We start from the raw sequence: 22,295 nt of genomic DNA on the forward strand, positions 1-22,295 counted from the left end.
CATTTAGGCCATTCACAGTGAGAGTGATTATTGAGAGATATGATTTGAATGATGTCATGCTGCCCGTGAAGTCTTTGTTTCTATAGATTGTAAATTTCTGTTCTGTATCACTCTTGGGGTCTTTTTACTTTTATAGAACCCCCCCTTAATATTTCTTGTAAGGCTGGCGTAGTGGTCACATATTCTTTCAGTTTCTGTCAGTCTTGGAAGGTCCTTGTCTCTCCATTCATTCTGAATAACTGCCTTGCTGGATAAAAGATTCTTGGCTGCATGTTCTTCTCACTTAGTGCTCTGAATATGTCTTGCCAGCTTTTTCTGGCTTGCCAGGTCGCTGTAGACAGGTCTGACGTTAGTCTGATGTTCCTCCCTTTGTAGGTGAGGAGTCTTTTCTCCCTGGCCACTTTCAAGATTTTATCCTTGATTCTAAGATTTGCGAATTGTACCATTATGTGATGTGATGCTGGCCTGTTCTCATTGATCTTGGGAGGGGTCCTCTCTGCCTCTTGGACACGAATGCTTGTTTCCTTCGCCAAATTAGGGAAGTTCTCAGCTACAATTTGTTCAAATATCTCTTCTAGACCTCTCTTTTTCTCCACCCCCTCGGGGATGCCAATGATTCTGACATTGGAACGTTTTGCTGAGTCAGTAATCTCCCATAATGTACATTCTTGAGATTGGATTTTTTTAAGCCAAATCCCCATTTTTTCCTTCTTTTCTATCATCCCATCTTCCAACTCACTAATTCATCCTTCTGCCTCATTTACCCTGGCTGTCAGAGCATCCAGTTTAGACTGCATTATGATTCATAGCATTTTTAATTTCTGCCAGATTCGCTCTCATTTCCACCCTTAGATATTCTATATTCTTGTTAATATTTTCATTAATATTTTTTCAAGTCTATACATCATCTGGACCATTGTTACTCTGAACTCCATTTCTGACAATTTGGTTATATCCATATTCATTAGTTCTGTGGCAAAGGCCACAGTCTCTGTTTCTTTCCTTTGTTGGGGGTTCCTCCTCCTTGTCATTCTGATGAGGAGTGGTTGCAGGGATATACAGAGCCCAAAATCATCGACCAGGACCCAAGCAAGGTGCACTTGTTTTATAGGGACCTTAGGGATGTGGGCTTCTTATTTTTTCAGCCTGCCTTCGGGTGGAGGGGCCTGCCTTGCTGATACTCAGGCAACCCTATTTGGGTAGAGTCACCCTGTCCCATGTGAGGGGGGGTGGGGATGGGCACAATGCGAACCGGTATTTCCAGGCTTTTGTTCTCTGGTGGCCTTCCCTGGGGGTTTTCTGTGACTCTTCTGAGAGTCAGAGCAGCAGGAGCTGTAGCAAAGCTTCTGTCTCAGAACAGACAGATCGCAGTCTGCTCTCCACTGAGCTCTCCTGTCCACTTTAACTCTGTTTCTGTTGATGCTGCTAAAAACCCCTGCAGCGCCCAGGTTGTGTGCCCCACAGCCACTCTCCCGGCCCTCGCTTCTGGGGCCGGCACATCTCTGTCCGTTGTGCTTCTAACACCGCCAGCCGCCCTGGGGTTCCTGCGTGTGCTCCTGAGCTCCCTGTTTCAGTGTGGTTCACACACACTCCGGAGCCCCAGTTTTCAGTCTGGTCACATGCGCACTCCCAAGCTCCCGGTCTCAGTCTGGTTTCCTGGTGGCTACTGGTCTGCGAGTCCGGCCCGCTCCCCAGTGCAGGAGGTTAGGGCTTCCCAGCGCCCAAGCGCAGCGGCTCCCTCCCCCTTCCGTTTATCTTCCGATATCTGTGCGCAAATTCACAGCTCCCCGCCTCGTACCTCAATACTCAAGGCCGGAGATGTTCGTTTGTAGAGATCCAGATGTATCTTCCTACATCTCAGGCTGATTTTGTGGGTGTTCAGGATGATCTGGTAGATATCCAGCTCAATTCAGGGGACCGGCTGAAAAAAGATCCCCTACTCCTCCGCCATCTTTTTTTTCCCTCCTGTGGTAATCATTTCATAATGTATGTGTATCAAGTCAATATGTTGTACACCTTGAAATTACACAGGTTACAGATGAATTATATCTCAATAAAGCTGGGGAAAAAAGTAAAACAATTTGCCATATCGACAACAACAACAAAAAGCCCAAGGCTGGTATAGTATTCCAGACAATAATATAAAAGTAATAATAACAAATAGCATGTATTTAGCACTTGCTATGTGCCAGGGACTATTTTAAACACTTTGGTTACATATGTTATCTAAGTTAATCCTCTTATCACTACTCTGAGGTAAGTATTATTATTATTATTATTCCCATTTTACAGATGTGGAAACTGAGGCATGGAAAGCTTTACGACCTGAACAGCAGAAGATAATGGAAGATGCCTGTGTGGCATAGTTGGTTAAGCATCTGACTCTTGGTTTTTGGCTCAGGTCATGATCTTAGGGTCCTGAGATCAAGCCAGCATCAGACACAACACTCAGGTTTCTCTCTCCCTCTCCCTCCCTTTCTCTCTCTCTCTCTCTCTCTCTCTCTCTCAAATAAATAAATAAATATTTTTTTAAAAAAGATAACAAACTCAGGATTCAAACCCAGATCAAGTCCTTAACCTGCATACACTGCTTCTACAATGCACTGTTCCCCTGAAGTGACTATAAAGGTCTCTTCTTTCCACTCTCAGTCACAGTAGATATTCTTTTTTAGTGTTCAAATAGTTCCCCAATTTTGATAACAGGAGTCCCTTCAAGCTTACTTGAATATTCCTGTGATACATACCCATTAGTCTTTGAGTATTCCCCTTACTTTTTGGCCCAACAAAATGTCTGAGGTCATCTTGTATTCTTCCCTGCCTGCAGACTCCCAGATTTTTCAGGGAATCCCAAAGAATCAGTATTTCTTATATTTCTACCACCCAAAAAAAGTATAATGAAACATCCCAAAAGCAACTAATACCAACTAATACCCTTAATAGAGTATAATCATCTTCCAGTTCATTACTTAGGGTCCCGGTTGGACTTTTATTGCCAAGAATAAACGTTTAAAGTAATAGGATTTGTCTTCATTAAAGTCATGATTCCCTAAGGAGTCAAAGAAATGATGGATGAGTAAAGCCAGGACTTTGGGATTTGATCCTCATAGTGGAACGCCACACTCAGTTCAAAACTTCATAGGCAATCAAAGCACAGAGTTTTACTTAATCTGACAAAGAGTCCTTCCCAAAGACATATTAATGAAATTTAACTTATTAAGTTGCTAATTATTGTATGCTGTCATCACTGTTAAATCAAGACATATTAATCACATCATCATTTCTGAATCCTACAAGGACTTTGCTCTAATCTTACTCTGTACCCAACTTATGAGTGCTTTAAACACGAAGTAGGTTACATAAACCAGAAATTTCCCCTTTTGCCCCAAAGGAAATAAAGTTTCTATAAATCCCAAGAAATCTCCCAGAAAACAAACTCTACCATGCTCCTTTAAAAATATTACACTTGACACCAGAAACCCAGTTCTACTTTTGCATTTACTTAGAAGTTACAAATACATGAATAAACCAAATGATTCTAGGGCATACACAGGAAGTAAATGAACCTTGGTATCAGATCAAATGTAGGTTTGAATCCCAGCTCTAAACCTTATGAATTCTGTGACCCTAGGTGAGTTTTTAAATTTCTCTATATCAGGGCACCTGGGTGGTTCAGTCAGTTAAGCGTCTGCCTTTGGCTCAGGTCCTCATCCTGGCATCTTGGGATCCCTGAGAGAGAGCCCAGCATCAGGCTCCCTCCTCAGCGGGGAATCTGTTTCTCCCACTTCCTCTGCCCTTCTTGTGCTCTCTCTCTCTTTCTCACATAAATAAATAAAATCTTTAAAAAAAATTTCTCTATGTCTCAGTCTCCTCATCTGTTAAGTGGGTTATTATAGGGGCTGAATAAGATAATTCATTCCTGCACTTGGGACCAAGCCTAGAGAATGAGTGCCCAATACTGTTAGCTACTGCTATTATTGGCTTTCTGCTCTTATCTCTAATGACTGTAATTACCAATGCCACCTGTATAAATCAGATTAGGTCAAATGATTCTTCAGTGACAGGTTAATCCAAAATCTCACTGGATTAAACAGATGAAAGTTATTTCACACTCAAGCAAAGACCACATTAGGTCCTAGCAACTCTCCATGGCAGCTGCCCCCATATAGGGACTCAACAATTCAGACTGCTTTAGTTTCTCCACAATCCAGCTGCCTGGTGCCTGTCCTGACCCTAAATTTCCACCCCCAGACTCAACTGGCAGTACAGCTTCCCAGCCTCATACTGGTGTTGTATGGGAAAGCCCATGCTTAAGACATCAAGTCTCACTGGAGACACTCAAGAAAAGGATGAACAGTGCTTTTCCAGAGCATAATGGAAACTCATGCATCAGAAAGAGTAGCTAATAAATGTACCAAAAGAATATGGCTGCAGAAATACCAGGATCTGATCAGATAAAACAATATAAGGAAATTCTTGGAGCCTACGATAAATTTACAGAAACCTCCTTTTTGGACTGTGTTACAGACCACACAACAAAGAAGTAAAATCTGATGAGACCACCTGTTCAGAACATTGCTTATAAAAATATTTTTAAATGAGGGGCATCTGGGTGGCTCAGTCGATTGAGCACATGGCTCTTGGTTTGGGCTCAGGTCATGATCTCAGGGTCGTGAGATGGAGCCCCACATTAGTCTCTGTGCTCAGTGGGAAGTCTGCTCAAGATTCCCTCTCCCTCTGCCCCCCCCCACTCTCTCTCTCTAAAATAAATAAATAAATCTTTTAAAATATATATATTTTTTTTAATGATGCAAGGAATATCCATGAGAGTTCAGGAATATCATATTCAGCAGAACGAAGACATGGCAGCCAAAGGAGGACTCTTGGTCAACCACGATAAAGAAGTCCTGATGGATGTACTTTAAAGAAAATGCCAAGAGCTATTGCTCTGGAAATAAGAATTCATCTGATAGAAACGTCCGAAAGCAAAAACCACCGTGTTAAACTGTCCGTCTGCTAAACTGCTTGGCAAATGGAAACGAGTGGAGAAAAAAAATTACTATTTACCAGGAATAATCAAAATAGAATCTCTTGTTGTTCATCGAAAATAATAAGATGCAACATTTGTTGAGCCTTTAATATGCAGCAGGTCAGTCACTTGATTAGAAAAATAAACCACTGTTTATTCAACTGTGACTATTAATTTTAAAGCAAAATATAAGTTCACTCATGTATGAGAAAGAAAAGAGTTTTATTATTAAAATAAATGGAAATTTCACTGAACAGTTATTTACATTAAATGGTACAATAGTATTCTAACTAGACTCTGGATATGTTGAAATGTTCTTCAATCAGGGTCATCCTCCAAGTATTTCTGTTCATTCATGTCTGCTTTAAGTTGCTGGCAAATACATCAAACAATTACTTGCCAAAAAACAAACAAACAAATAAATAATTACGGCTGCTTTAACCTTGCATTTCTGTCATTTCAGCCCACAGACTCCTCTGTGACTGCTAAGACAGGGGAAGAGAATGGAAGAAACATGTTGGCTTTTCTTTCCACTGTCACACATCACTCCCATTCAAATTTTCTTGGCCAGAACCATCATACGGCTCTGCTTAGGTCCAAGCAGCCTAGGAACTGTAGTCCTGTATTCCCAATAAGGAAAGGAGACCTGGATATTGGTTTGCACTGCTAACTTTTCCACTGCTAAGTTTAAGTTACTAATACCAACAAACTAAAATAAACACATGGGATATCTTGAGTCCTGACTTCATGCTTAATCAGTACCTTGTCTAGGTTACTTTCATAACAGAAAATAAAGACAAAAGAAAAAAATTTGTAATTGCAATGTTAATGAAGCTGACCATTTTTATGCACAGTTCTCACTTCCTTTAAAAAAAATGTCCCACAGATCATATTGCTTTCATACGAAAGAAGCTCATTATTCTTTTGTGGCAAAATTCACTGGCATTTCCATAAAACCCTAGCTCTTAATTATACTGTGATTAAACTCCTTATGCACTTTTAGTTTGTAGAATAGCCCTAACATATTTCTACCCTCAGGGAAAAATATTTATCCCAAAGCATTTCTTTCTTAATTTAAAGAAAGAAATAATGAATGATAATTTTAGAATCAGAGAACTGAAAGGAATTTCAAGAGATACAATTCTTTTTTCCCAATATTTTATTATTAGAAATAATATAATAATTAATAACCCTGTACATATACCCATGAATTGTTACTGAAGTGAAAACTTCAGCACTGTGCAAATTTACTTCCTTGTACTCCATGTACATTCTACATTAATCAATTATAAAGAGATACAATTCTATCATCAAACATTTACTGAGCCCTTTCTATATGTAAGCAGTTACATACATATCAACCCATAATGGATGATAGCTCAGAAAATGCAAAAATGAGTAAGTCACAGTGTCCCTGCCTGAGAAGCCTACAATATATACAAGTAACAGACATTAAAATATTCTGTGGCGGTGGGGAGTGAGGGGGTGCCTGGGTGGCTCAGTCAGTTAAGCGTCTGCCTTTAGCTCAAGTCAAGAAGATCCCAGGGTCCTGGGATCCAGCCCCACATCAGGCTCCCTGCTCAGCAGGGAGTCTGCTTCTCCCTCTCCCTTTGCCCCTTCCCCCAACTCATACTCTCTCTCGTTCGCTCACTCATTCTATCTCAAGTAAATAAATAAAATCTTCAAAAAATATATGTATTCTTTGGGATCACAGAAGGAATAAATACTGACTTGAGGAAGGTCTATCAGAGAAAGTTAAATGAAAAAAAGTCTCAAATCTGGATTTTAAAAGCTTTGGTAGTCAGAGAAATGATGGGGACAGAGAATGGACATTCCAGGGTAAAGAAACATGAATTAAGAAAGGAAAGCAGATCTGTTCTGAGTACCACAAGAAGCCTGTCCACATCCTCTAAATAAAGAGTCCATGTGTTGCTCTGATAAGTGCAAGGAAGAGGTAAGCTAGCTTTTCTCAACCAAGATAAATATGGCCTGGTGTTACCATTAGGAATGAGAAACTTGGGGCGCCTGGGTGGTTCGGTCGGTTAAGCGTCTGCCTTCAGCTCAGAGCATGATCTCAGGGTTCTGGGATCGAGCCCTGCATCAGGGTCCCTGCTCAGCAGAGAACCTGCTTCTCCCTCTTCTCTCTGCTGCTCCCCCTGCTTGTGCTCTCTCTCTCTCTCAAATAAATAAATAAAATCTTTAAAAAAAAAAAAAAAGGAATGAACTCAGGAAACTTAAGATGTATATGATACGATAAAAGAAATAATGAAAACCACTTTGGTGGGTATTACAGGTGGGACGTCACAGTTGGGCCTTCATTATGGAGGGTACTGAATGCCAGAGTAACGACTCTCACAGGAGAAAAAATAAGGTATCGGAATGAATACCAGAGAGGAAAAGTTTCGAAGCAGGTCACTTTGTTCAGGAGTGACTGTCAGATGGGGAGTGATGAAGTGATGAAGATCTGCAGCAGAAGCAACGACAGCAGGAGCGGTAGGTAAAGAAAAGGCGTATTTGACAGTAAATTCTTGGAAACTGATCAGTTGTAAATGTAAGAAGATGAGAGAAGGATTTAAGAGCTCTAGCCTAATGGATGGCATCTATCATTTCAGGGAACCCAGCAAAATAAGCTGTGTAAAAAAGAAGCTAATCCATCCATTAGGGACATGTACAATTTTGAACATTAACAGTTTTGCATCCCAGATCTACTATATACTAATTGTTTTATCTGGAACAAGTTGCTTAACCTCTGAGTACCTCTGAGGGTTAAATAAGCTAATAAAAATAAAGAGCTCTGCACAATGCCTGAATGATAGCAAGAGGTCAATAGTGTTAGCTAGCTTCGTTATTATTACTATTATCTTCATTATGATTGCCACCCATGTGGAGATGCCTAAAAGACTGTTGGAAATCAGCGCTCATGAGAAAGATGAGGATTTGAGATGAAGATTTATGATAACATAGACCTGAGAACTGAGTGAAATAAAAGAGCAGGAGGGGCACCTGGGTGGCTTAGTCGGTTAAACATCCGCCTTTGGCTCAGGTTATGATCTCAGGGTCCTGGGGTCGAGTCCCACATCGGGCTCCCTGCTCAGCGGGGAACCTGCTTCTCCCTCTGCCCCTCACCCTGTTCATGCTCTCTCTCTCTCTCTCTCTGAGTAAATAAAATCTTTAAGAAAGAAACAGAGCGAGAGAGCGAGAGAGCGAGCGAGAAAGAAAGAAAAAGAAAGAAAGAAAGGGAAAGGAGGAGGAAATGGCCAAAAGATAGGTATCGTTGAGGAGCGGTCTGAGATCAGAGCTTTTGTTTAAAGGACAAGGGGAAGAATAGCATCAATGAGACTCTCTAGGAGACACAATGAGCCATTCATCGCTGGGCTCCTGAGCACTACATGGCTGTACCAGATACGTCCAGGCACTGGGAGGCAACATCTTTGGATTCAGATGTTCCCTACACAGTTAAACGTCCACAAAGTCTAAGTCCAGTGTCATCTCTCTTACAAGTGTTTAAGATTCAGAACTGCTCTTCCTGAATCACATAATGTCACCAGAAACCTCTCATTCATCTCACTATTTGTTTTCCGGGAAAAGAAACTGAGGCCCCATGGGACTTGCACAGGTTAAATTTCAGTTTATGACAAAGGCTAGACTTAAGTTGTCAAACAGAATGCCACAAAGCCTGAACCTAGCTGTCTGGGAATATGGTAATGCCTTAAACGGCACTTTTGATCTTGAACTAAGTTTGGGACGAAACTGTTTCTTCTCAAGGAGCATTTGTATTCCTCAGGCTTCTCAACCTCAACACCATTACTAATATTTGGGGTTGGACAACTCTTTATTGTGGGGGGCTGCCATTCCTACCGTAGACTGTTTAAAGCATCCCCTCCACCCACTGGATGCCAGTAGTCTCTCCCCTGACCCATTTGTGACAACCAAAAAACAGCCACAGACATCCCCACGTGTCATCTGGGGGACAAAATTGCCCCAGGTTGAGAATCATTGTTCTGACTGATACCTGTTAATTATTCTTAAGAAATGATAAACTCACTGAAAGTCCAGAGTTGTAAAATACATGCACAGATTAATAAAACTGGAACTTGTTTCCTTTTGGCTCATGATCTTGGAAAGGATTTATCTATCTCCTTCAGGAAAGAAGGCATTAGTGTTTGACTATCTGAAATCATAATAGCCATTTTATTAAATACCCATTTCAATGACCCAAATAAGTGAAATACTCTAAATCATCATTAAAAAAATTCAGATGACTAAAGATGAAATACTGATTTAGGAAATATGGCAATAAAGAAAAATTCATCTGTCAGCAGTCTACCAAATATATGCTTAAATATCTAAAGTCCAGTTTTTCTTTTCTTTTCTTTTTTTAGAGAGAGCAAGCGAGGGTGGAGGGTGGGCAGAGAGAGAGAGAGAGAGAGAATCTTAAGCAGGCTCCACACCCAGAGTGAAACCCAACACGGGGCTCAACCTCACGACCCTGAGATCATGACCTGAGCCGAAATCAAGAGTCAGATGCTTAACCCACTGACACCCAGGCGCCCCTAAACCCTAGTTTTTCTAATTGCTCTATACCTGTGTTTCCCCAAAAATGTTTCACAAAATCCTGGTTTCAAGAGATACTAATAGACATTTGGTGGGAAAAAGATTTTATACTGAAGCAAATCTGGGAAATGCTGGGTTAGATCATGTTAAACAGTTTTCTTTCACACACAACTCAGCAGAGCCTCTAGGATATTTATGAGCAATGTAAACCTCTATAACCACACACAAGGTGGGTTGTTTCTCCACCTTACTTGGCTAGGCAATGTTTACTCGTTTGTTTGCAAATGTTCCTCAGAGCTCACTGGGAAGCTACCCCACTCCCCGCTATCTCACTAGCTTCTCTGGTCCTACTGATGCTCTGGAACTGCGAGGACCACACAACATAGAACAGAAGACAGCACAATGCCAGCCTGGACGTGCAGACCAGCTACTGACAATTTGTAGCCATAGTACTATACGGTTGTTCATGCAGGCTCTAAATTTAATTTTAATTTCTAATTCAGGAATTGCTGTTATAGCTGAAAGTATCAGTTGGGTGTTTTTTGTTTTTTTGTTTTTATGGTAAACAATGGGAATTATCCTGCTATATTAAGCTAAAAAGAAGGGTTTGTTGAAAATATTCTGGGTATTATGAATTCTCAGCATTGTGAAGGAAAAACCAAATACCACAGCCACCAGGACAGGAAGCAGGGTCACCCCGGGTACCTGAGGAATATTAATTCAGGGACAGCTGCTTGGGCTCCCGCCATCAGGTGGCCCATCTCCAAACCATCTTCTATCCGGTATCTGCCCTAAAGTTTCAACTCCTGGGAGAAGATGTTGATTGGCTTAGCTTGGGTCAGGTGTCTACCACCCGTCTCCCCTGCCCCTCCATGGTCATGGCTGAGGTCCCATGATCTACAGCCCTAGGACACAGAATGACATGGAGGAGGGGTAATTCCCCCTAAACGTGGATGCTGAACAGAAAAATAAAATATGTTCTTTACATTCACTGAGCAGAAAAAGGAGACATGTCTTTACTTTGTCCCACTATTCCTATCCCTTCTACTTAACAGAGAGCACTGAGGCATTCCAAAACGCTAGGCTTTCCTCTTCAATCACCTTCAACAGACTTGAGAGCCTGCCTTTCAGAGAATTCAGAAAAGTCTTTTTGAGTTGAGTCCTTCCTCTAAGAAACCTGGCATTGTTGATATTAATGAGTCCCAAGGAAGAGTCATTTAGTCTAATTATCAACTAAACTCATTCATTCTTAACAGCCACAGAAGACACAAGGACAGAAAATTTAAGGCAATGTGAGCAGGAGGAAAAGGGAGAGTTTGAAGACAAATGTAACAAATCAATTCTTCCCAACATCCAAATGACCCATGTAAAGGAATTTAGTTAAGCATCTGCCCTTTCTCCATCCTCAGTCTATTGGCCCTAAATTTTTCTTAATAATTCTAAAATCCTTTTGATAATCATCAATTTCTGTGAAAACAGAGAGAAGTCTGTTTTATGATAATGTTTTTTGATTCCAGACTAAGATTGCATCCCTGCCTCTGGGGAAATTCCTTCTACAAGAAAAAAGTTTTCTTTAGGCCACTGTTTTTTAAGTGTTTGCCATCAGTACACTTTATCTTGCTAAGCAGAAGGACAACACTAAAATTAGCATGTTGGCTGATTTTTATTTTTATATTTGAGCCTGCCTAAAAAAAATAAATAAAAACTTTCTTGGGCAAGTTCTCATTTGGGTTCAATTATTTGCTTCTTGTCTTTGTTGTAGAAAAAGTCTCAATTTTACTGGAAAGAATAAAAGAAGAAAAGCAAGATTTCTAAGCAGGATTTTAAACTACATTCGTTTTCGTGAAATAAGGCCGTTTGGTCATCTGTATTTGGGATGAAAGTAAGTTTTCAATGACCTTGGTTTATTGATGCATTCTATTATGTAGAAAACAGAAAATCAAGTAAGATATCACATTGCTTGAGAAACAACAAAATGGGGACAATGACATTCAACACATCTTATAAGCACGTCTTCCAAAGGAAACATCTCCTTTAATATTTAAACTCCGTAGAAAACATCAAGTAGAATGGAACAATCACCTATTGTGTCAGAAAGCCACACCCTTGTGTCTCTCCCCCTCGTCTCCTGTACTACTACCACCCTCGACACTTCTGACACCAGCCATGTGGGTTTGACACACATTAAGCAATTCCACACCAGCAGGGCATCCCATAAGTCAATTCAGTTCTGACACTAATCGGAGTTAGTGCCAGGGCTTCCAGGGCTGAGTCTCACGAGACTGTCCCCTACTTCAGATGCCAATCCCAAGTAGTAGGTCCCCAGGTTACCCCCAACTTCTGTCTGACTTGGTTTCAAAGCAGATTCCCACGAGCCCTGCTGTGGATTCAGTCATTTGCTACAACAGTTCACAGAACTCAGGGTAACACATTTACCAGTTTATTATGTAATAAAGGATACAGGTAAACAGCCTTATGAAGAGGTACATAGGGTGAGGACTGAAAGGGTCCTAAGCACAGGAGCCTCTGTCCCTGTGCAGTTGGGGTCCACCATCTTCCCCGTTCATGGGTGTGTTCACCCACCAGGAAGGTACTCAAACCCCACACTATTCGCATTTTTATAGACGTTTAGTAGGTAAGCATGAGCATCTAGTAACTCCAGTTCACACTCTTCTCCTCTCTTGTGAATGGAAGGTGGGGCTGAAAATTCCAAGCTTCTAATCATGTCTTGGTCTTTCTGGTGATCAGCCCCCACAGAGGCCCACCAAGAACCACCTCATTAGAACAAAAGACACTGCTATCACCTAGGAAATTGCAAGGGATTTAGGAGCTCTGTGTCAGTAACTGGGGTGCACGACTAAGTGTTAGAAGAAAAAATTCTCATAGCACCCTAATTTACAAGGGTTTTAGGAGCTTCGGGTCAGGAACTTGGGGCATAAACCAATATCTATATTTCTTATTATCTCACAAATGTCCACTGATAAACAGTTTAAAAGGATACTTGCTGTGTTCTTTTATTTTTTCCCTGTTTCCTCTGCCTAAAAAGAAGGGGTCATGCACTTTTTTAAAAAGGGGGTTCTGTAGAGGAAAATTCACCTTCTCTGCATCCAGTCCTGGGTGAGGAAAGAGCTGCTGTCTGCAAATCCACCCACCACCATTTACTCACAGTTAGAAGAGGGAGAAGAGAATATAAAACAGGAAAAAAAAAAAAACCTACCAACCCCCCCACACATCACTGATAACGCCTCCGGCACACATGAATCTATCATGTAGTATCTGATGACAAGACTTGTAGGAGGCATTTATCTTTGAAATAAATTTGAAAAGATTGGTTTTTTAATCTACTTTAAAATTTGCACTGAGTAAATCTTAAATAGCAAAATCTCAAAGTAGGAAGAGAGATTATTTACATTCAAGGAGACAGAATTGGTTAACTAGAGCTAAAAAATTACAGCTCTGCTGGGTATGCATTTTAATTTGGTCTGCTGTCGAGGGCATTGTTATTCCGAGCAATTATGGAATGAACCCATATACTGTAAGTCATCATCTATGGAGGGTTTCCTGTAGGTTGTAGCTATAATAATATTCCTCCTTTTCACCTTCCGGCCATCTGAACAGCATAACAAATTAAAGAAAACTTTTTTTCACTATTTAGCAAACATCATGTGATTTTGGCAGTGGTGAAATCCAATAACTGGGGATAATAGTTGGATCTTGCCAGTAGGGGGAGTTCAAGCCCAATGAGCAATAGAGAGCTTCAGAAATGGGAGTTTATGGGAGAATTCTAGAGGCATGGGCTTACTAATTACAGCCCATAACAAAATGCAGAGGAAAGTCAAGTTACTCATGGTAGAGCATATGTTGACGTAATTCCATGGGCCCGCGTCTTTGAGAGAAACATCGGCAGCCTGTTAGAGCCGCAGTTGGGTGCGGGCTGCTGCGAGCACGCCTGAAGGCCGATGCGCGAGCTCTGTCTTTCCCCAATGTCAGCTTTACTTAGCCATTAAAGCAAAGTTCAATCACAATTATGAAGCAGGTTCAGGATTCCAAACTCAATGACATTTCACCCTGTGACTAAACTTGTCTTCTTACACACCACGCAGGGCAGAAGACAAGCCACACAACAGACAACAGGAGGCTGCAGGAAGGGAACAGACCAGGCGCAGTCAATCTGGGGGCACGCAGTTGAGATGAGGCCTCCGCCGGTCCGGGTCAGCTCTAGGCATTTACTACTTCTGGTATTCAAGCGGGGAAGAATCTCAGATCTGGTGGGAGATCCATCGGGCAGGCCTTCGGTAGCGGTTGCCTTTTGTAAGTGGTCAGATGTGGAGGGGTCAGGTCTAAAGAGTCTGACAGTTTGCTGCCAAAATCCTCCCCCTTTTAAAGGGATTGAATCAGTCTCGGGCTCCTGCAGACCTGCTCTGGTTCTGCTCGTTATCAGTTCTGGGGTGTCGGCTGACGTGGTCCCAGGGATATCTCCTAGCGGGAGTACTTGACATGAGACTCTATTTTGCTCTCTACAGAGGCACAACATGCCATTTATTGTGTGTATCATAGTTTATTTAGCCTTTTATTTGCACCTCCCACCCATTTTTTTGTTGTTGTTTAGTTTTGTGTGTGTGTGATTTTGATGCTGGAATTATGTCCAAAATAAGAATTTTTTTTTAGGTTTTATTTATTTGAGAGAAAGACAGCAAGAGAGCGCATAGGAGAGAGGAGAGAGAGAGAAGCAGGCTCTCCATGAGCAGGGCGCCCGAATCAGGGCTCGATCTCAGGACCCTGAGATCATGAGCAGAGCTGAAGGCAGACACTTAACCGGCTGAGCCACCCAGGCTCCCCCAACATAAGAATGTCAACGGACAACTAGATCACTCATTTTTCCCAAATCCCATATTTTGGAAGAATTCCTTGGCCCAAATCCTACACATATTATAGTAAATGATTAATCCTTGAAGATCTGAATAAAGATCTTTCGCTACCCAAATTGTCTAAGTCTCACTTTTAAGTAACACTCATGCACTAATTTACTTTAATTCATCAAATATGGTCCCCTTTCCCTGGGGATACACTCAAACTTCAGTCTCATTAAAAAAAAAAACAAAAAAAAAAAAACCTTGCCCCTTTCTCTCCACAAGATTATAGATCCATCATTTGCAAGAGAGTCCTTAAAAATTCTATACCAGCTTTCTTCCAACAAACAAGCTTTGACTTCTTAAAATAGTATTGTACATGAGAGAAGATGAGAATTATGCCAAATGCTACTTTTGAAAACACTCTTTTGCATAATTGAGAAAACAGTTAAGAAAAAAAAATTGAGCTTTCTTGAAATGTTGCAATATTTATTCATCTTTGCTCAAGCCACAAAGAGAAGCCCTTTGGACACAATGGCTTGGAGCCTCCAGCAGTCCTAGGTTCAAATCCTAATTTTGAATTTACTGGCTAGGTGACTTTAGAGACATTATCTTAACTTGCTGAGCAGGTTTGTCTATAAAATGGAGTAATAGTAACTTCTTTTCAAAGTGGTTTGAGAGAAACAGATAATGTATGCCCCTGGCATGTACACAATGCTTAATAAATGGTTGCTAGGGGCGCCTGGGTGGCACAGTTGTTAAGCGTCTGCCTTCGACTCAGGGCGTGATCCCAGTGTTCTGGGATCGAGTCCCACATCAGGCTCCTCTGCTAGGAGCCTGCTTCTTCCTCTCCCACTCCCCCTGCTTGTGTTCCCTCTCTCGCTGGCTGTCTCTCTCTGTCAAATAAATAAATAAAATCTTTTAAATAAATAAATAAATAAATAAATAATAAATGGTTGCTATTCTTAATAAAATGGTGGTTAAATCATGTGATCTTCAAAGACACAGATCCCCATCTCCTTCTAAGGAAGGGAGTTGAGGCTAACATTTTTCCATTGTAAAACAGGTAACAGGTCTTCTCTATGATGCGATAGGCTACCAGGAAGGTCAGAACTAAACGTTGTACCAGTTTTCCTTGAATATACAGAGGGCTGGCTTCAGCAACGTCATCCTGCTAGAGACCTGAACAGCTGTTTTCTATATACAGTAAAAGCAAGTATACCTACAGAACGTAATGTAAATACTGCTAACCTCCAAGGAGTCTCTAAGGAATGGCATAGCTGACAGAAGTCAGAAGTAAGGCGAAGTGTTACTAAATGTCTTGCCTTCTATAGTGGAGTCAAGAGATAATGTTTACCTGTGATGGATCAGAAACAGATGTTCAAGTACATGCTTTATACTAGTAAGGCAACTGGTAGAGGAATTAAAAATAATTACATAACACATTCAGGAGGTAGAAGGGTAATGAAGTGGGAGTTGTGTAAGTGAACAAAAAATCTCTGACAAGTTTAGAGATTAAAGTATACTATTTATAGTTTTTAAACACAGCTGTTAAACACTAGGAAAAAAGAAAACAAACAGCTAATGGTGATTATCTATGAGCACCGGACCTGAAGTGGGGCATTAGGAAGAGTTTTACTCTTCATTTAAATTTTTTTGGCAGTGTTTGATTTTTATGTTTAATAAATGCATACCTTAGGTATATAATAAATATCTCTTTAAAAGAAGGAAATGAATACTGTGTGGTTGCATGCTCCAAGATGATCCCCAACGATCCCCACTTCCCAGTAATCATACCGTTGTGTATTCCCCCCACCAGATTGTGTCAAGGTTGTCTGTGAGACCAACAGTATACAACAAAAGTGATGGTACATCATTTCCAAGCTGAATGAGAAACTGCAGCTTCCATCTTGGGTGTTCTCTCTTTCCCAATACATCTTCTTCTCAAGACCACTGGCTCTGTGGGAAGCCATGTTGTGAAGAGCCCTGTGGAGAGGCCCATGGAGTGAGCAGATGAAGTCTCTGAGAACAGCACCACGAGTATAGCTGGAAGCAGACCTCCCAGTCAACTTTTAATACACAGCAGCCCCAGCCAACGACCAGACTGCAACCTAATGAGTGACTCAGATGTGTCCGCGCACACCTAAATTCCCGACTCTCAGAAACTGGGAGATCATAAGTGTCTGTTGTTTTAAGCTTCTAAGTTTTTGCATGATTTGTTCTGCAACTACAGATAACTACTACAGACGGCTACCCCTGGAGAAATAGAAGCAAGGGAAGAATCATCATTGCAGGTATCAGAAGCTAAAGTTAGGTGCTAAGAAACCTCAGTTCTACTCTCAGGAAAGCTCTGGCTAGCAATATCACCGAAATGCTGAGTTTTCCGTGACCAGAGTCCCATTTGCTGCCTCCATCGCAGTGCGACCCAACCTGAACGCGTCAGCCTGACTCTGATCCATGATTTTCCATTTCCATTCCCCTTCACCAGCCCACCATCCTCTCATGTCCACAAGCCTACCCTCTTTTACCTAGTTTATCCGGAAAGCAGAGCTAGAGATGATGGCTTACATTCAAGTAGTTTGTCTGGCAGTGGGATCCCAGGGGTCAGAAGTGAGGGGCAGGAGAGTAGAGCAGGAGAGGATGGAGACCATTACAAGGATGTGATATCAAGTTGGCCAACACTACCAGCTACTAGGTGCTCAAATATATCTCCAGTCTCCCCACCAGAAAAACAGAAAAGAAGTATGTGTCTGTTGGCTCCCAGTTCCATCGGTCAGGGGAGGCTCCGCAGGGTATTAATTCCCCAATATCCCCGCTAGGAATACTGAGTGCCAAGCAGGTCCTGAAGGGCACAGAAGCCCCAGGGCAGGAAGCTAGAAGCACCTAGTTCTAGTCCAAGGTTGTTGTTGGGTTGAAAATGCATGAAGCTGCTCAAAACCCCAGAGGAGCTCATAGCCTAGGCTCTGGCTGGAATCCTGTGAGGGCAATAGAACTTGGAATCCTATACAAGATATGTTGCATACAACCTGCATCCAAATATTGCCAAATCCTTCCTATTTTACAAACATATCTCTCTCCCATCTCTTTCCCCTTTTTTCCATTTCACAGCCACTGACTTAACCTAGGCCCTCATGGCCTCCTGCAACCAGGGTTTGTCTAAGGACACCTCAAAGGAATAACTCCCAATGTTACTTCTCATTCATCAAACCACCCCAATCACAGGCCAGGCCGAGCTCTGAGTCAGAAAGTAATGATTGCTTTGCCTCCCAGCTCACCCTTGTAAAACAACCCAGAGACAGGCTGGGCTGGTCACCCAAGGGCCGTAGCTGAGAGAATGAGTCCTTGCTGGACCAGCCCATCAGACAACTGCACAGAATTTCAGCCTGGAATCGAGAGATGTTTTCCACATCCTCTGTGGCAACTGGGGTGAAGCTGTCACATACTCTGGAGTCAGAAAAGGAGGCCATGGTGAATTCAGGTAAATTGGAGAATATCTTTCACTAGTATTCACTCTGTCTCTCAAAAGCATTTCAACACTTCCAAAAAATAACCTATTTCATAACTTCATAGCTAACTGGCTGCTCTGTATGTTGTACCTTGCCTGGGGAAATTCATCCCCTTACATACTTTATGAATTAAAATATTAGGCAACATTCTATGATGTAACTTTTTTAAAAGTTGATGATGGATTATTTTTTTAAAAATTGTCCTTGGCAGATTTCTTAACTTGAATCCTGCTTATATTACAAACATATTAATTGAATCGCAGTAAACTAGATTCTGGTTTCAAAATAATTGTTCTATGCATACTACAAATCTAGAGTACCTTAATTACTTGAATTAGTTGTACTGTAAACTCAGATCTGTTTAATTAGTTTTAATTTAGCTTCATCATAAACGAAACAGTCAATTGTTACAGGTTGTCTTGTTACACTGATGGAGAACACCTGGAATGGATAATTAGTTCCCCCCAACAACAAATTAACTTCACTACAAGCTGTCATTAATAATTATTTCACCCCCTTCCTGGAAGAAGCCTGAGATTAAGATCATAACATAAAGTCAAAATAAAGTCAGGTTGATTCTTCCAAACAGTAAAACAATTGTAGCATGGTACTTTTTGTCTGTGCTATGGCAACTCCTTCCCTAAACGGGTGTGTCTCCGTTTGTGTGAGTGTGTATGTAAATACAAACATCTAATCATATATATACATACACACACAACATATAAATGCATATTGAAGCACCCACATTTTACGTTATTTACCCCAGTCATTATCTTTATAGAAACCAAACTAGCACAGAAAATAGAAATTTTTTTGCACATGTAATAAACAGTTATTCAGGGACAGCCTAAACCACCAAACGGACATTTTTCCCACAACCCTGTGAAGAACAGAATTTTTTCTTTTCTGAGAGTGAGCTTCCTTGGAGACACAGACTTCCTTTCTGGGTAAATTTTGGCCACTCAAAGTCCATAGAGGGAAAGCTTATATTATAACGTTAAGTGGAAAATGCAGGGTACAAAACTGGAGCGACAGCACAGCCCAGCTATATAAACATGTGGGAAAAATTGAAAAGAAATGTGCCAAGATGATAACAGTGTTTGTTTCTAAGCAACTTTTTCTTCTTTGAGCGTTTCCAAATTCCAAATCCTTATATAAAATCTTATGCTAATTTTACAGTTGGAAAAACTCTACTTGAAAAAATCCATGGAAATCCTGACTATAGAGGTATTCGCTAAAGAGCCACATTGACCGGGCAGCAAGTACAAGGTTTTTGCAAGGAACTATTTTTTATCTCAGGATGGAAAACTGAAAATCGAATTTGTTTTGCAAATCTATGGTTTGGGAAACTTCAGCTGTGGAATCTGAAACCCTATTTGAAAGATAAGCAGATACATCGAAAACCGGGGATGTACTGTATGGTGACTAACATAATAAAAAATCATTATTAAAAAAAAAGAAAGAAAGAAAGATAAGCAGAAACAACAAGGGGGCTTTGAGCTACTGCAAAATGTACTTTTATCAATGATGGTGCTATTTCAGATCAATTAAAGTCTTGAGAGTTTATAAGGAGCTTTCACAGCATAAGGTGCTATAATGAGCTTGGGTTCGGGACCCAGAAAACCCCAGTGTGAGTCTGGTCTCCATCTCTGGGAAATTGTAATGCACTTAAAGGCACTGTGTAGACTGAAAAATGCTCTTTAAAAATGTCATTGTAGGGGCGCCTGGGTAGCGCAGTCGTTAAAGCGTCTGCCTTCGGCTCAGGGCGTGATCCCGGCACGCCAGGATCGAGTCCCACATCGGACTCCTCTGCTGTGAGCCTGCTTCTTCCTCTCCCACTCCCCCTGCTGTGTTCCCTCTCTCGCTGGCTGTCTCTCTGTCACATAAATAAATAAAATCTTTAAAAAAAAAAAAAATGTCATTGTAGGGGATGCCTGGGTGGCTCAGTCGGTTGAGTGTTTGCCTTTGGCTCAGGTCATGATCCCAGGGTCCCGGGATGGAGCTCTACGTTGCACTCCCTGCTCGGCGAGAGTCTGCTTCTCCCTCTGCCTCTGCCTTTTCCCCCTGCTTGTTCTCTCTCTTGCCGTCTCTCTTTCTCTCTCAAATGAATAAATAAATTTTTTTTATTTTTTTAAGATTTTGTTTATTTGTCAGAGAGAGAGAGCACAGGCAGGGAGAGCAGCAGGCAGAGGGAGGAGCAGCTCCCCTCAGAGCAGGGAGCCCAAAGCGGGACTGGATCCCAGGACCCTGGGATCACGACCTGAGCCAAAGGCAGACGTTTAACCAACTGAACCACCCAGGTGTCCCTAGGTAAGATCTTTAAAAAAAAAAAAAAAAAAAAAAAAAAAAAGTCATTGTAAGGGATACGTGATATAGGCAGAGAAGATGCTTTTATTTTACAAATGAGAGAAATGGAGAAACACAGAAACTACTGTGATTGTAGCACTCATCGTAGTAGAAAAAAACTTCACACAACCTAAATATCCATCATCAAGAGAGTAAGTCATGCAAATGAAACAAACCAGAGCTATGCAAATCAACAAGCAGGAACCTCACAGATATAATTTTGAGGCAAAAAATAAAGTTAGAGAATAAAATACAGAGACTGTGTTATCAGATTTAAAAGCATACAAACAATATTTTCTCCATCACTTTTAGTAAAAATATAGACACCCATAAGATTGTGGTTACCTCACAGGGTGGGGGGAGGGTGGGCAGAGAGAGAAATGCAGTCAGAATTCCATGTTTTATTAATTATGCTAAGAGGTGAGCACCCAGGTATTCACTATATTAATCTATATCCTGTCCCCATATGTGTAATATTTCATACTAGAGTTATTGATCGCTTACTATGTATCTAGCATTACAGACTTTTTCATACCTCATTCTATTTAGTCCTCACAAAAACCCTACAAGGAAAGCCTTGCTATCCCATTGTAACAGGTGAGGATGCTGGCTCAGTCCCCTTCAGTCACATGCCCCAAGGCACTCAACTAGCATGTGGCAGAGAAAGGCCTAGGATTTGTCTCCCTCCCACAGCATTGCCCCCAAGGATCTTAAACACCCAGGATCCAATAAACCAGGGACGTCATTTCAGCAGAGGTCTCAGAACGACAGTCGTTCCTATAGCAGGCACCCAACTCTGGCTTTCCCTCCCCACACACAGGCATTCTCTTCATTGGAAATACCATCTTACGAGTTGTGGCTGTTATTCCCAGTTAATAAACTTTTGTCTTCACAATGAAGACAAATGGCACAGCTACCCTTTCACACCCAAGTTCCCATCATCCGAAGCAGGGCCTGTCCCCCAAAGAACACACAATACAACTGGGTCTCTCTTCAGGAAGTGAATACTTGCACATGATGGTCATGGGCTTCTTCTCAGTCAAGACTTTTTCCACACTGTTCCCTGCTTGTGGTTTTTCTTTTTGTTGTTTAAATGGGAGTTGGCATTGAGTGGGGAGTATGCAGACTGTGTGACACAAATCTTGAGTTCCAGATCCAGTGCGTAGTCTCAGCCTGGACTCTGTTGTACTTCCAAGGGCAACAGAGTTAGCAGGCTGTCATCACAAATTCACACTTTCTGGAGCTTTGGAAAATTCTTATTTTCCCCGTCAATGGACTCTCGCTTCACACCAACAATAGGCTGCCACTTAAAAGACACAGAAATAGTCTGTATTTTACTGTTCCTGTAACGCTACAGCCCAGAAGAAACGTGATACAAAGAACAAGACGCTGTCCTGGGATCTAAGAGACCTGAATTGTAGTTCTAGACATATATTCTAACCACTTCTGCCTCAGTTTCTTCATTACTGAAATGACAGCGCTGGGCTAAATGAACTCCAAAGTTTTTTCCAGCTCCAATTACATGAAATAATATACAGAAAACACATATAGCAAAACATATACAGAAAAAAGAAATATTTAAGATAAAAATGCCATAAATAACTCAACTTAGTTTGATTTCATTTAACACGGGCAAGATTCTTTTGCTACTAGGAATCTCTTTTTAAATTAGTAGGTATTAAGATAATGATTTAATCAAATTAAATAATAAAACGTTGAATATTATTTATTATTTGGTGAGCTCAATGAAATTATGTACGCTTCATTACTGGAACTCTTGGTAAAATTTTTAGTGATGGAGCAGGGAGACACTCTGGTTCTAGATTCAATTAATGTCAATATTTGGTTTTAATATCTGCCATAGCTGGAAAAAATACCTTACAAAAATTCATCAAGTCAAATAGAAGAAGTGTGTCATTAGCAGGACTTACTGAATCAAGTATACTGTTTTCAATCCCATACATCAAACTTGAAAAATACCTTTTTTTTAGAATTTTCCTAGTAAATTTTCAT

At 41.1% G+C, this 22,295-nt stretch overlaps 1 protein-coding gene across 1 annotated transcript; it reads left to right on the plus strand.

The window, feature by feature from the left end:
• Nucleotides 1-4,421: 4,421 nt before the first annotated feature.
• Nucleotides 4,422-4,922, plus strand: LOC113259287 (mitochondrial import inner membrane translocase subunit Tim9-like). Its single transcript, XM_044385983.2, has 2 exons — nt 4,422-4,540; nt 4,826-4,922. Exons 1-2 carry the CDS (start codon nt 4,422-4,424, stop codon nt 4,920-4,922), a joined length of 216 nt encoding a protein of 71 aa, XP_044241918.2.
• Nucleotides 4,923-22,295: the final 17,373 nt, after the last annotated feature.

The sequence above is a fragment of the Ursus arctos genome, unplaced genomic scaffold (genome assembly GCF_023065955.2).
Source record: "Ursus arctos isolate Adak ecotype North America unplaced genomic scaffold, UrsArc2.0 scaffold_7, whole genome shotgun sequence".
Classification (NCBI taxonomy): domain Eukaryota; kingdom Metazoa; phylum Chordata; class Mammalia; order Carnivora; family Ursidae; genus Ursus; species Ursus arctos.

Excerpts from the sequence above, each read along its gene's own strand:
- LOC113259287 (XM_044385983.2), top strand. The coding sequence starts at position 4,422 with ATGGCTGCAGAAATACCAGGATCTGATCAGATAAAACAATATAAGGAA. Across the intron at positions 4,541-4,825 it reads ACAGACCACACAACAAAGAA|AGTTCAGGAATATCATATTC; the intron begins GTAAAATCTGAT and ends AATATCCATGAG.